The 14,187-nt window shown below is 37.6% G+C and overlaps 1 protein-coding gene across 9 annotated transcripts in view; it reads right to left on the reverse strand.

Annotated features, from left to right (window-relative positions):
* Positions 1-14,187, reverse strand: part of DMD (dystrophin) — a 9,298,038-nt gene that overhangs the window by 9,080,187 nt on the left and 203,664 nt on the right. Inside the window, exon 1 of one of the 9 annotated variants that reach the window (XM_044072395.1) lies at positions 5,065-5,297. The exons of the other annotated variants lie outside the window; for them this stretch is intronic. Within the exon in view, the coding sequence (XP_043928330.1) occupies positions 5,065-5,083 (19 nt within the window). The 5' untranslated portion in view covers positions 5,084-5,297. Of the gene's footprint in view, positions 1-5,064; positions 5,298-14,187 lie in introns of those variants that run through there. 9 annotated transcript variants of the gene reach the window in all.

Here is a 14,187-nt window from a genome sequence, read left to right on the forward strand (position 1 = left end):
CGTTTGTTAGTTTTGTGTGCAAAGCAAACTGACTAGTCCTCTGCTGCATCTTTTGCATCTCTATTTTTTTTCCTTTTCTAGCAGCAAACCAGCGGATTTGTTCTTTAACATAATTCATTATGAGACAAAAGAATTTGCACACATTGTTCTAGGAATACCTGCCATATAATAACATAACAAACTACATACAATTTAATATGCAAGAAGCCAAGAAAAACATCCTCTTCGCTCAGGTGACTTGAAATCATAAATATGCAGAAAATAATACGTCTGTTGGAATGCAAATTTATGACAGTAAACAAAGGGCTAGTTTTTGCAAAATAACTTCCAGACTGGCCCATAAATTAGTCATATTTGCTCAGCGTCCTATCCATGTAAACAAACTAAAATAAGCAAAATAAGCATTCAGGAAAAAAAAAAAAGATCTTAATTGCTTTTAAAAGGAAATGCATAACAATATTTGGCGTTCTCACAGCTAGAGGATTTATTTTTTAGTTTGAGCCCATTATTAGTGTCACCTCACCAGTAGGATATCTACTATATTATCAATCACTTGTTTTCTTGCACACAAAAACAAATGAATAAAAAGCATAACTACAAAACTATAGCGCAGACATAGATCTGCTGCTACTTAATAGGATATGCAATTTAATTGTGATCTGCTTTAGAGCTGGGCTAGGTATATATGATAAAGTATAGGAAATATATATTCCTCGCTTTCCAGGAGCACAGCACAAAATACTCTTCAGCTAAGTATACTAAAGTTAATGTTTGCAGGTACCAGGTCCAAATATATTAAACTTAGGATGTGATGTGCATTCCTGTCTGGGATTATACTGCGTATAAAGACAGTACCATTGTAGTTAAGTAGCCAGATCACAAATGAAGCAGCAAAAGCTGAAAGGGTAATAACATCAATGTAGCAGAAGAACACGGCACAAACAGAAATGGAGCTAAAGGCAACCGACCAACTGGCAAAAGACAATTTCAAACTGCAGGAAATATTATGAAAGGTGAAATTATCAAGTAACTGTTGGAGGACAAGAAAATAAGAAGGAAAACGTAGTGAGTAGCTGAAAAGAAAATACAACTTAGTATAAAGTGAGAAATACTAAACTTTAATTAAGGGAAAAAAACAAAAAGGCATGAGCAAAATAGGCTTGCTACGGCATAACAGACAGAAAATGAAGAATAACAAGTCTTTAAAGAAGGACTCAGCTTAAGTTATATATCACCTACACAGAATCAAACACATGAACCATTATAATCATTTCATAGCAGCAAAATACAGAACTGTAATCACATATCATCACATTGAAATTTAGAGAGTCAGGTGAGAACAATTCATTCTTTAAACTGTGACCAAAAAAGATGCAAAACTTTCCATTTTAACTGTATTCACTGACAATTTAATAGAATGCAGAAAAGTTTCACTGGTCATAATCTCCTAAAAATGCAATCAGGCTTGTGGTCAATAAATTCTTTGTGTATATTTAGTAAACAGCATAGCTTTTATCAAGTCTTAAAAAGCAAAATCCAAGATGTCCACGTGTTACAAAGGACAATGGAACCAAGTCTCATGCATGTTGCATCCATTCCTCTTCTTACCGCAAACTGAGTACTTGTGCAAGAAGGAACATAGAGATACATATTTTTTTCCAAACCGGGTCTCTCGATTATGTATCTGACCATAGTTAAAGCAAACATTATGACTGTAGATGCCATTATCTGCACAGAACTGAGATCTGAATGGACTGCTAAACAGTAATCGGTTATGCCTTAGTCACAAACATAAGCATGAATGTGAATTTATTTCTTGTCTACATAGAAAAATCCCAGATCAGTCAGATAGCACTATGCTTGGCTTCATAAAAGCATACCAAATATTTTAGACTGCTAAGCAAATCATCTCATCAACAATAACTTCTGCAAGAAAACTCAAAATTTCTAAGATGTATTGCATAATAAGTGGGTAGAGAGGGCATCTGATGCTCGCAACACCCACATGCAGCAGTACGTAAGCATGACAGCCTTAAGCATGACTACAATTACAAGTCTGAAGGTATGTATGAAAACCATGCATCTGTATGTTTTCCAGCTTAATCACTGTTGCGATCCCCCTGCCATGTTGCATCTAATTGCATCTAATGTAACTGCCATATTAACAAATACTTGTAAAAGCCCATGCCTGCTTACCACTGCCGTCATTTACTAATCTCTCTTGAAATTTTCACATGCTTCTAAGAATCATTTCATTTTATGGCGCTAGGGCAAAACATATGTTTCTCTGTTGGTTAAACTACTATAAAACATTTTCTTTTAAATACTTTTTAGACATCAGTAGGTCAAATATCTAAAGAAAAATAATCCTTACTGCCATATGAAACATGAAAGTAATTAAGAATCAAACCTTGGTATATTGGCTGTTACAGCTTTATTTTCAGTTGATTACTCTGACCTGTCTGTTTTGAGACAGTTCCAGAGTTCTTATCCATAGGTACAATATCATAAAACAGGATACTTATGGATCCTCTGTAATTGTCTAACAATCAGGCAAAGATAACAGCAGCATCAGAATAAATGTCTTGTCACTAATCCACACTGTGAATGACAGTATGTACAGAAGATATGAGAACACAGTGAGTCAGACTCCAGTGCCAAAACATGGTCATGATTTCTGTGGTAATCACTTGTATTTCCAGAAATACTGTATAGGACAAGGTAAACTCATATCACCGGATACCACCAATACTTTATGTGCAAAAAGGAATGTCAAGAGAATTGGAATACAGAGTGCAAACAATTGTTACTGATTGTATCACTCTTAAAAACTGCAAAGCTGTGAAGTTTTTGCTACATAGTTCTAAATTTAGATATGCATACCAAAACGTTCAAGGCAAAATAAATAAACACATACAAATATTGCCACAAGTGCCTCTTAAAAAAAGTCAAAACCTTGCCTAGTATAGGTATTTCATTTTGAGTTCATGTGGTAATAAATAGGGGTACTTTTTAACTATTTAGAAAAGTAAGGAGCCAAATATCTGCGCACCTGACACTATTTTGTCAGTCTGTACTGAACTGCCTCAGAATGAAAATTCTTATAGCAGAACACTTTCACAGTAAGATGCACAATTTTCTGCAAATCAGTTTCAAATTCTGTATTGGCATGCTTAGTAATGTCATAGATTATTTATGCTGAATGATGACATAACCTTCTCTTCACTTGAGGATGAGAATACCACATAACTCATTTGCTGCCTGTTTCATAAGTACTTTTACTAGGCTTATTTTAACAGCTGTAACCAATACATCTTACCACAACACATATATATGAGTCTGTAGTTCATTGTATGACATAACTTAATGATGGCCTCTATTTTTTTTTTTTTTTTTTATGCTAGGACTCTAAGGAGGAACTGAAAGACAACCTCAGCATCATCTGCACATTCTGTGACAGGGCTCATGCTGTGATGGCTCACAGAATAGGTCTCTAAACATTGCAAATCAACATGGCCTTTGAAGTGATGTCAGCAAAGACAGAGCTTAGCTGTACTCAGCTCTGCATGAACACATAAGCCATTAACCAGCCTCCAGATTTTAGAGTATTACACAATGTTTATTATACAAAATTAAGCAACATAAATAAGCAAACATAATACCTCATCAATCATTAAAAATAAACCAAAACACATGTAAATAGGAATATGTCTTTTGAATACAGTGCATACACTACAACAGAGAAAGAAAACTAAAACTTTTCAGAGACAGCTTTCTTAAAAGGTGGTCAAATTAAGGGTACAAACACTGCAAGTTAAAAATGGCAGTATTGTTTTTTATTAATCGGGTACACACACTGCCCTTTCCTTGACATTTAACTCAAAGGCCCTCTGCAGCATGATTTGAAATGGGACAAATGATGTAATACTGTTCAAAATGTTTTCTGCAAATGCTCATTACATGGCAATACAAAACAATAATTTGCAAAAAAGTTATGTAAACCTATACACTTGGAAACATATGCAAACATATGAAGAAAACTGAAGGTGATATTTTGTAGTCAGCTGAGTTTTATTATGCCACGTTGTATATGTTTTTTGCTAACTCTGCTTATAAATAATGATTAACATTCTGACTACTTTTAAATTATGATAGAAGAGTAAACAGCTATTGGTGAGAACTACGTCAGGGGCTGAATAAGTACGAAATGCAATACACCATTATAAAATAACCATGTTTCTTGCTCATACTGATGTCATATATAAAGAATATATAGAATAAAAGATGAATTTAGCATAAACCTATATAAGCAGAATTTATTAAGGAGCAATTTGCTTAAAATAAGCCACCTACACGTCAGTTCAGACTAGACTAGAGTTGGCATCAAGCAACTATTTGTTGTGGATTACTGTGTTAATTATGAAATTCAAGTGTCTCAATAAATTGCTTTTCCCTGCAAATGCATGTTTTTCTTGGAAAAGAAAGCAACCTTCAACAAGTTGTAATATGCTTAAGATCATAGACTAGTGTTTTGCTATGTATATGCTAAATAGTTAATACATTTTATTCTGTTTTATGTAGTTTTGATTGATTCCAAATTTATCTTTTTTATGTTAAGCAGAGGGAAAATATTTCCAATGCAGAATTAATTTGTATTTTATCTGTATGATGACTTTGCTGCCTTTAGAATATGGTATGCCAGATGACATGAGGAGGTGAAAATTAGTAAAGCAAGATTTTGTAAGCTGTAGTATATAATTAAAGATTCAGTGTCTAGAAAACTAGAACCCAAATTTGCTATTTAAAACTCAATAGAAAAAAAAAAAACTTTGCCATTATTGTGTTCTTACATTCTCATGTAAAACAACTGTTCAGCAGCAAAACTATCTTTAAGGAAATGCACTTGTTTACTGTAATAACTTATAAATATGGTAAAGCTTGCCCAGGTACAGATATTTGGTGATTGCAGCTGTCTTCACTAATTAATCTTCAGTAAGCAGATAAATATCTGTATTTGATCTTCAGTGTACACGTTCTATCTTATCTGTGCATCATGCTACTCACCAGATGAGCTCCCAGACATTTCAGTTTCTGTCGTCTCCTTCTAGATTCATAGGAAAAGCTCTTGTACTTTCCCTTTTTTACAGATTTAATGTTTCTCTTGCTACCTTACGGATTCCATTGGATACCAAAAATCCCAGAGGGTCAGCCAAGCACAGAAAGAAATGCTACTAAAATGTATCCACAGAGAAAGAGTGAGGGACATGCAGTACATCCGAATCTTTGGAAATTACAGGAGACTGCCTGCCTGTGCTGTAGAGAGGCACAGTGGCTTAATGCATATCGAGCCGGAGTTTAAGCCTTCCCCATTTCATGGAATGGTTTCTTCCTCAACAGTCTCTGTCTACCCGATTATACTCTCAGCTAATCAGTAATCTGGGATTCGCAGATCAGTGCATGCAGCTCCATGTTTATATTTTGTTTCTTTTCACCTGTTTCGTTTTCTTCTTTTTTTTCCATTGTGTGACATTGAAGTACAAAATACATGTCACTGTTCCACTGCAAATGCAATTAAAGTGACAGCGCATTCAATTCTGCTTCGAACGGTGGGTTTCCTTCTTTATTTAATACCCTCTGGAAATGTGAGTGACACAAGCAGCAAAATGAATAATAATAAAATACATGCAGCATCAGTCACTGACCCAGATTTAAAACAGGCCGTTATGAGGGCCCTAATTGCAAAGACATTGTGTTCTAGATACTGGTCATGCAAATGCTAAAATTCTAATATTTCTTGTAAAGCAGCCAGTAGTTTCTTAACAAAAATTATTTAGGTTGATGAAATTATTTTTGTCCTGAATAAAAGAAAATGATACATAAACTGAGACAAATCAGTCAACAGATGTCTAATAATAAATGATTTTCGTACTTTGTTCTTTTCTTCTGGTCCTCCCACACTCTGCATGTAACCTTCTGTAGCTCTACTGTTAGATTTGATGATGAGAAACACTTGTAGCAGCAACATAAATCATGCATTCGTGTTGACCGCATAAATACAGACTTATATGACAATAATTAGATTTGACACAAAGCAATTATGTACTGCAGAGAGTAACTAAAGTCATTTTAACTATTTGGTACAAACCAGTTCTGTTATAAAATGCACTACAGTAAAACAATATGATGAAATCTGCATACAAATGAGTACTCAAAGGAGAGATTTAATGATTGTGGGTGTGACAAAGGAGACCCCTTACATCTTGCACAAACTGCCACTCAAAGCTTGAGAGAGGAATAGTGAAAACCATGAATGTATTGGGTGACACAAATTCTGCCTCTGTATGGTAACATATTAAATCCATTTTCTATGGTGACTGAAACTATCCCATTCAAGAGAATATCTGCTTAAGGCTGAAGGGCATTTAGAACATACTAGAAAAGCATGGATTGCAGAGCATCTGTCATCTATAGCCAAAGCAGACTCTTTCCCAGCCGTAGACCTGTTCAGAGAGCTTGTGTCCTTGACCCTTATACTGGAGACTCATGAAGGTCACATACTTATCCTCTTCTAATCTGTTAGAGACCCACTTCTTGACCTTTAGACCAGAATCCCACAATGTTCACCTCAGAACCCAGTCTTGACCTGTCAGCAGGCAAGGCAATTCTTACAGCACTAAATCTATGTATCAGTCATCAGGAAGCTAAACTTACTCCCCACCTACCTCTCAATGACTGGAATTTACACAGTCCACCAGCATTTAATGTCTGTTACTAGAATGTCCTGTATATTTCCTTATTCCTTTTCTAGCAATCACAAATGGCTGTTGTCATCTAACATCCAGTTATCAATTACAGATGTCTCTGGACACCCTCAGCAGAGTCTGGCCTGTGTTATTTCAGTACATCATCTCCCTCTCATATCATATCAGATCACTGCTGCTGTTTCATACCAACAAATCCTCACCTATCAAAGACCAGAACCTAGAAATTCCACCTGGCAGGATCCAGCCAATAATCAATGCATTCAAGCACCTCACCTTTTCAGTGGTGATCATGCTGCCATCACTACACCCTTACAGTCACCAGAAAACATCTGCAAACTTTGATGGGCTTACCTGAATGTATATCTGAGCCTTCTAATACATGCAACAAGCAGGAGTATCCTAGCAGAGCTGGTACATCTCACTGAAGATCTGTTTGGACCAAGTACTCTCTAATTGGGCACTTAATGATTCAGTTCAGGAACCATCAGTTACTGGCATTATGAATAGGGTGGTTATGCCAGCGAGTCATGTTGCAAGTCTTTGTATTATAGCCCAGACCCCCCCCACCCCCCAAACCTTACCACCTGTTGGATCATCCCAAGGCATATTCTACCAGACATGACTTTTGCGGGGTAACCAGCTAGTAAGTATACTTATCTTGTTATTACCACACACACACACACACACACACACACACACACACACACACACACACACACACACACGTTTGCCAACACACACACAAAGACAAAACAAATATTTATTTATTTATTGTCTTTTTTTTTACAGTGAAAGTCAGACTGGGCACAAGTCCCATTTTCAGCGGAGGCAGGTAGAAAAACTCCACATAAAAATACATACTTATAATGAACAACAATAACAATTAAGCATTTTAAGCATTCCTTTGTTGGTAGTATTGAGACAAACAGTAAATACATTTATCATATACTTTAGAAGTTATATTAACTTACATCAGTCAAAAACATGTTACATGTAATAGCTGGATATACAAAGGCAATGATAACAGACATAGGTTCAGTACAGGTATACTGGCATTACCCAGACAGGATGTCACTTCAGTAAGAACAGAAAACACAGCAGGAAAAAGGGTATAAGTATAGCTAATCAAATAAAACATAAGTAGAAAACATTCTGATACTGGAGAGGCTGAGATACCAGTAAATAGGTAAGATGATGAGGTGGGTAAGGAGGAGGCATTAGTAGGAGAGGATTAAGGATAGAGGTTAGCTGGAGGAGCAGGAGTGGGGGTGAAAGATAAAGTGACATGGATAAGAAAGGTGAAAGAGTCAGGGTGATGGGAGCATGAACATAGCCATGAAGAACTTGGGTATTGTTTTAGGTTGTGTTTGAAATGTGTGATAATGTTGACTTGTTTTAGGGTAGGTGGGACGGCGCTCCAGTGCTTAGTTACATAGATTGAGTGAGGTGAGTCACCTGAACTGTTATAAGGCTTGGTCCTGGTCTGGAGATATTTGCTTCATGAGTGGAGATCCTCAGGAGGAAAGTAATGTTTGATGATGTTTTGTAGTGACAAACAAGTGTTGGGTTTGCATTATTTTGTAAGCACTTTAGAGTAACTAAGGCATTTTGGTAATTCAAAGCAGTGCAGCTGCTTCAGTGCTAGGCAGTGGTGTGAACACTTTGGCAAGTTGGATGTAGAGCTAAGAATTTCATCGTAGCAAACCTCTAGTTTATTTTTTAATGTGTAGTGAAGGTTAGTTAGGATGGGTGGCTGCATAGAGAAGTGAAGGGAGAAAATAAGATGTTAGTTAAGAATTCATAGTCAATGAGAAAAGGTCAGCTTACGTACAAGAATCCCAACTTTTGACGAGTTTTCTTAATGTCTTGACTGATGTGTTGATCATATTTTAAGGTATCATCAATTAAGACACCAAAAAGCTTTGTGATGGAAACTGTTTCAGTTGAAGTATTGCTACTGATTAAGATATGGGTAAAAACAGCATTCATTTATTTTTGTTTGTTTTTGCTAGATCTTAAAGGTATTTGGTAGGTATCTAACCAGGCCTCAACTGAGGAAAAAGAGTCCTGGATTATCTCCTGAAGCAGCATTAGACTTGGTACAGAACATATGAATGTGGCATCATATATGTATTGTGGAGCTTTGTGAAGATTATTAGTGAGTATGTTGAAATGTAAAGGGTCTAGAATAGATCCCTGAGATACCCCAAAAGAGACAGAAAGGGGTAGAAATATTTTATCCATTTTACAGCCTGGAGTCTGTTGGCGGGATAGCTGTGGACCCCAGCTGAGGGTTGAGTGGGAGAGTCCTAAGGAAGATAGCTCATGGAACAGGTATTTATGTAAAACTGTGTCAAATGGTTTTGACATACCTAAGAAGAGGGAGTATTGTAGATTGTTAGTGTTTTTATTAGAGTTTATGATTTCTGTAAAACTGAGCAAACCAGCAGTGGTCCTGTGTTGAGGTCAGAAACCATGTTGAGAGCTGGAGAGGAGATTATTATTGTGAAGACGGGATAGAAGTTAGGAATGAGTGGATTTTTTAATATTTTGGAAAATGGAGGTAGAATGGCTACAGGCTGGTAATTGTAGAGGTTGGTGAATGTTCCCCCTTTACATAGTGGTATGGATATGGGATTTTTTTCTACATGGTAAGGACATAGCTTTCTGTAACAGATACAGAGTGAGAGGGGGATGATTTAGAATTATGGTGTATTGTTCTGGAGGTGACAGTGAGCTTGGGTAACAATGGAGTGTGGTAAGTGTGGCCTGGGCAAGAATAGATACTAGAAGTTGAAATACTAAGTCAGAAGGCCCAACAATTTAGTTATAGTAGAGAAAAGCAGGTTTGAGGAATTTAGTAAGGAGTGATCAGTAGATTAAAGGATTGCTGTCGTGTCAATACAAAACATATACCCACAGAATCACTCACACACACAAACACACACACACACACACACACACACACACACACACACACACACACACACACACACACACACACACACACACACACACACACACACACACACACCACAGAAGCATGCATAAAAAAAGACCCACAAAAACACACATAAAAGTGTGCATGCTCATACACACATGCACCCATAAACAACATTGGTTCTTGGGTTTATCCAGTCTATGATGAGTGGATCTCTAAATTATATGTAACTACTATTGGTATGTGGGCCCTGAGCCAAGATTCAGAACTGCTAATAAATATATCTGTTGCAGAAAGAGTGAATATGGCATTTACAAAAAAAAGGCTATGTGTTGTTCAGCAGCTGCTTTATGCAGTCCAGGGTATGATTCATTTAACTTTCATTTATGTACTTCATGACTCTGAGTAAGTCACAAAGACAGATAGTGCTCTCGGAAAATTGTGAAAATGGCCTTCTCTTCTAGATGGTCTACCTCTCAACTGTATAGATTTTCTCAGAATGTCCAGATTTTTGCCTCATGTTTTTGGTCTGTTCCTCATAAAATCTTTGGTTTTCTGGCAAATCACTGCTGAATGAAGTCAGAAAATTATGACATATATTTGAGTTTAAGACTTTGTACCCTTCAGAAAATTCATGCAAATGCAAAACCTGTATTCTAGCAACTCCCTAAGTTTATAAACGCAATACTTAAAACTTGTCCCTATTTCTGGGGCTTTCTCACCCCATTATTTATGGCTTTGTCCAGATTTTTTGCTCTAAGAAATTGGGAGCTTTGGATTCCTACACTGTAAGTTTAATAACTAGTTATAAGCTTGTAAGCAAACTTTTTCAGATAATTTATTCAATACTCTACAAACACTGTCAAGAAATTATCTTTAGACACTTAAATAGTCACAACATGGTGTTTCTGCAAACCAGTCACTAACATATGTAGGTGCATCACTCCTCAAATAAGGTTTGCATCAGGTAACTGAAACAATGGGTGTTGATTTCTCTCTCAGCTATCATTTGAGGGTAAAACAGATAACCTGGGAAGAAAGCTATGCTGCCAGCAGCAATAATGTTATACAATGGAGACCCTGAGTGATTTAGGGATTCGACAAACAATGAGTGAATGTACACTGTATACACAGGATTAAGTGGCCAAGCAAATGTCGCTGTAATGTTGTTGAACCCAACAGACTGCAGATACCACAGGGATACATAAATGAACAGGAAAATGATTAGGGAGGGAAAACCATTCATAACAAAAGGGACACAGAAAAATATTTGTTCAGGCAATGGTATAATCTGTAGTTGCAAACAAATGGGCTATTACTAAAAATGGTTGCAGTAAACAGGGTATAAAAGGATGATTCACTTTGAGACAGATTTTGATAAAGCAGGCAAAACTGAAGAAATCTGTTTGCTATACTGGGAGTAAACAAGAGGTATGAAGTGAAATCATAACACTATGAACACATGGGTGGATGGATCATAGATGTGTGATAGATAAGGGCGGCCTGTGCTTGACAAATCCATAATACAGCCGAACAGAGCACTGTCTTTTTCTGGTTTAGTAGTATGCAGAATGGTACTGGCATTGGACAATATGTAGGTGTTAATCAAAATCAGATAAAACACTAAAAATACCTTAGTGCCAAAGGCCGCACTGGTACTGCCATCATGTGAATTAGGATGTTTGTGCATTTAATCATTCACAGTGCAAGTGACAGGTGAGGGGGCACAGAATTATAGGCCACTAACTGCCTGGTGATAACCAGGAGGCTGGAATACAATCATATCAATGAGACATAGAAAGTCTGTGCACTTGCAAACCCAGAAAGTCTGTTGTGATTTAGGGTAAAAAAAAAATACTTGTGTTACTGGGTGATTAATGCCTTGAGTGACTTATTCTCAGCAACTGCGGCTACTTTTGTTTTGGTTTTGATATTAACAAACTTCTTTGACAGAAGACCCTTCACAGACAGAATGTGATGTTGGGCTCATTTTGAAATTCTAAGGAAAGCATCTGCACTCCTCACAACAGTGGAACTACAAAGATAAATTTCAGAGGAAAAAATATCTATATCTATATCTATATATATATATATATATATATATATATATATAGAGAGAGAGAGATGTATATATTACATACATACATACATACATACATACATACATACATACCCTGCCACAACACACTCTCTTAATTTTATATACAGGTAACCACTGCTTAACGTTCAGGATAGGATCTATTCCTCAGAAATTTAAGCAGAGTGGACATTAAGCAAACACCCTATACTTTGTACTGGGCTTTGCGCCCTCATCAGGTCAGTCACTAAGTATAAGACATATACAACAACTAAATACAAGACATCCTTTGACCCATTGCTAATGGATTAACATCATATCAGCCAAAATTATGGGTCCGGCGTCAGCTGTTCAGCCATGCTCCCTGACGTCAGAGCGCCAGGAGTACAAAGCTGACAGCTGACGCCATGTTCTCCAGTTTTTCTTGCCCCAGATGTCAGGAGTCCCAAAATGAGTAAGGTCCCATATCCTTTGCAAATACACCTCAGAAGAATGGTGAAAAAAGGAACCACACAAAAGTAAAAATAAGAGGGGACAGGAGGGAGGAGCAGACTGCAACAGTGAAGACACTCGAACATCTACATTTATGGTAAGTGTACACAACTGTACTATGTTCATCGTGTTTCACTGTTGCAGTCATGACTGTAGGGTAGAATCCCAAAGCAGAATGAAAGGGAGGTGGTCATAAAGTAGAAGGGGCGGCTAAAAGGCCCTGCAAAACTGCAGAAGCAAAGCCTGCCATAGACTTAGAGTAGTGAGGTAGATTGTAGTGCTTTGAAAAAGTATGCACTGAACTCCAAGTTGCAGCTTCCAAAATGTCTTTGCTAGGAACTCCCCTGAGGAAGGCAGCTGAAGTGGCAGCAGCTCTGGTGGAATGAGTCTGTATACTCCCTGGGATTTGCTTTCCATGGTATAACAAAATCTGATTCCATGAGCAATCCATTTAGAAATGGTCTGTTTTGAAATGGCTTTACCTTGGGAACTTGAAACATAAGAAACAAACAATTGCTCTGATTTTCTGATGTCCTTGGTTCTGTCCAGGTAAAAACATAGTTGTCTGTGTACATCCAAGGAATGTAAGATTCTTTCCCCTTTATTTTGAGGAGTGGGGAAAAAAGTTGACAAGTGAATAGTTTGATTTAAAGCCACTTTGGAAACCACCTTAGGCATGAAAGTAGGATTAGTCCTTAAAGACACCCTGTCTTGATGAAAAATAATATAAGGTTCCACAGCCATGAGAGCTTGCAACTCTGAAACTCTCCTGGCAGAGGTCAGAGCTAACAGGATGGCTGTTTTTCAAGATAAAAACTTGATGTCAGAAGAGGCAGCAGGCTCAAAAGAAGGTAAGGTGAGCTTTTCCAAAACATAGTTGAGATCCCAAGCAGGAATGGGAGGAGATCTAGGAGGTCTTAAGTTCTTTGCTCCTCTGAGAAACTGTCTCATGAGCTGGTGGGAAAAGATTGGAGGGTCTGTATTATAATGAGTGGAAATAGCAGAGGCATGTATCTTAATGGAAGAGAAAGAGATACCCTTATGTAAGAGTTCTGTCAGGTAAAGTAAAATCAAAGGAATGTTAGGAAGAAGAGGATCAGAATCCTGAGCCTGCATCCAGGAACAAAATCTTTTCCATTTTCCTGCATAAGATTTTCTAGTGCTAGGACGTCTGGCTTATAAAATGACATCCATAACCTGCTTTGGTAGGAGAGAATGAATCAAAGACCCTGGATTAACCAGGCCGCCAGGCTGAGAGATCTGACATGGGAGTGTAGAACCTGACCCCGGTGTTGGGACAGAAGGTTCGGAATCTGTGGTAAAACCCAAAGGTCTCCAGACATAGGTTTTTCAGAGTTGGGTACCAAAACTGTTGAGGCCAATTTGGGGCCAGCAAGATTATCATCTTGGGCTTGTCCTGTTTGATCTTTAATAATACCCGTGGAAGAGGAAGAGGTGGAAAGGCATATCCCAAGAGGTTTCTCCAACTGAATGATAGTGCATCCACTTTCCAAGCTTGTTCGTGGAAAGTCCTGGTGCAAAAAATCTGTAGTTGATGATTGAGGTGGGATGCAAAGAGGTCTATGCGAGGACATCCCCAGACTGCTGTTATCATCCTGAATATTTCAGTGTCCAGCATCCACTCGTGTGGATCCGAAAGGTTTCTGCTCAGACTGTCTGCCAGGAAGTTTTGCTTCCCTGGTAGAAACTGAGCTTGAAGGTCCAGATTGCAAGCTAGAGCTGTGTTCCATAGATCCATGGCTAGTCTGCAAAGGGGGTAGGGATGAGATCCCCCTTGCTTGTTTATGTAACACATAACTGTGGTGTTGTCTGTCCGTATCAGTAGTTGTCCTGGTTGTAGAAGATTCCTGAAGGCCAATAGAGTTTTCTGAACGGCTAACATTTCCTTTAAA

Source organism: Protopterus annectens, chromosome 5.part0, assembly GCF_019279795.1.
Source record: "Protopterus annectens isolate FY-2018-M chromosome 5.part0, PAN1.0, whole genome shotgun sequence".
Taxonomy (NCBI): domain Eukaryota; kingdom Metazoa; phylum Chordata; order Ceratodontiformes; family Protopteridae; genus Protopterus; species Protopterus annectens.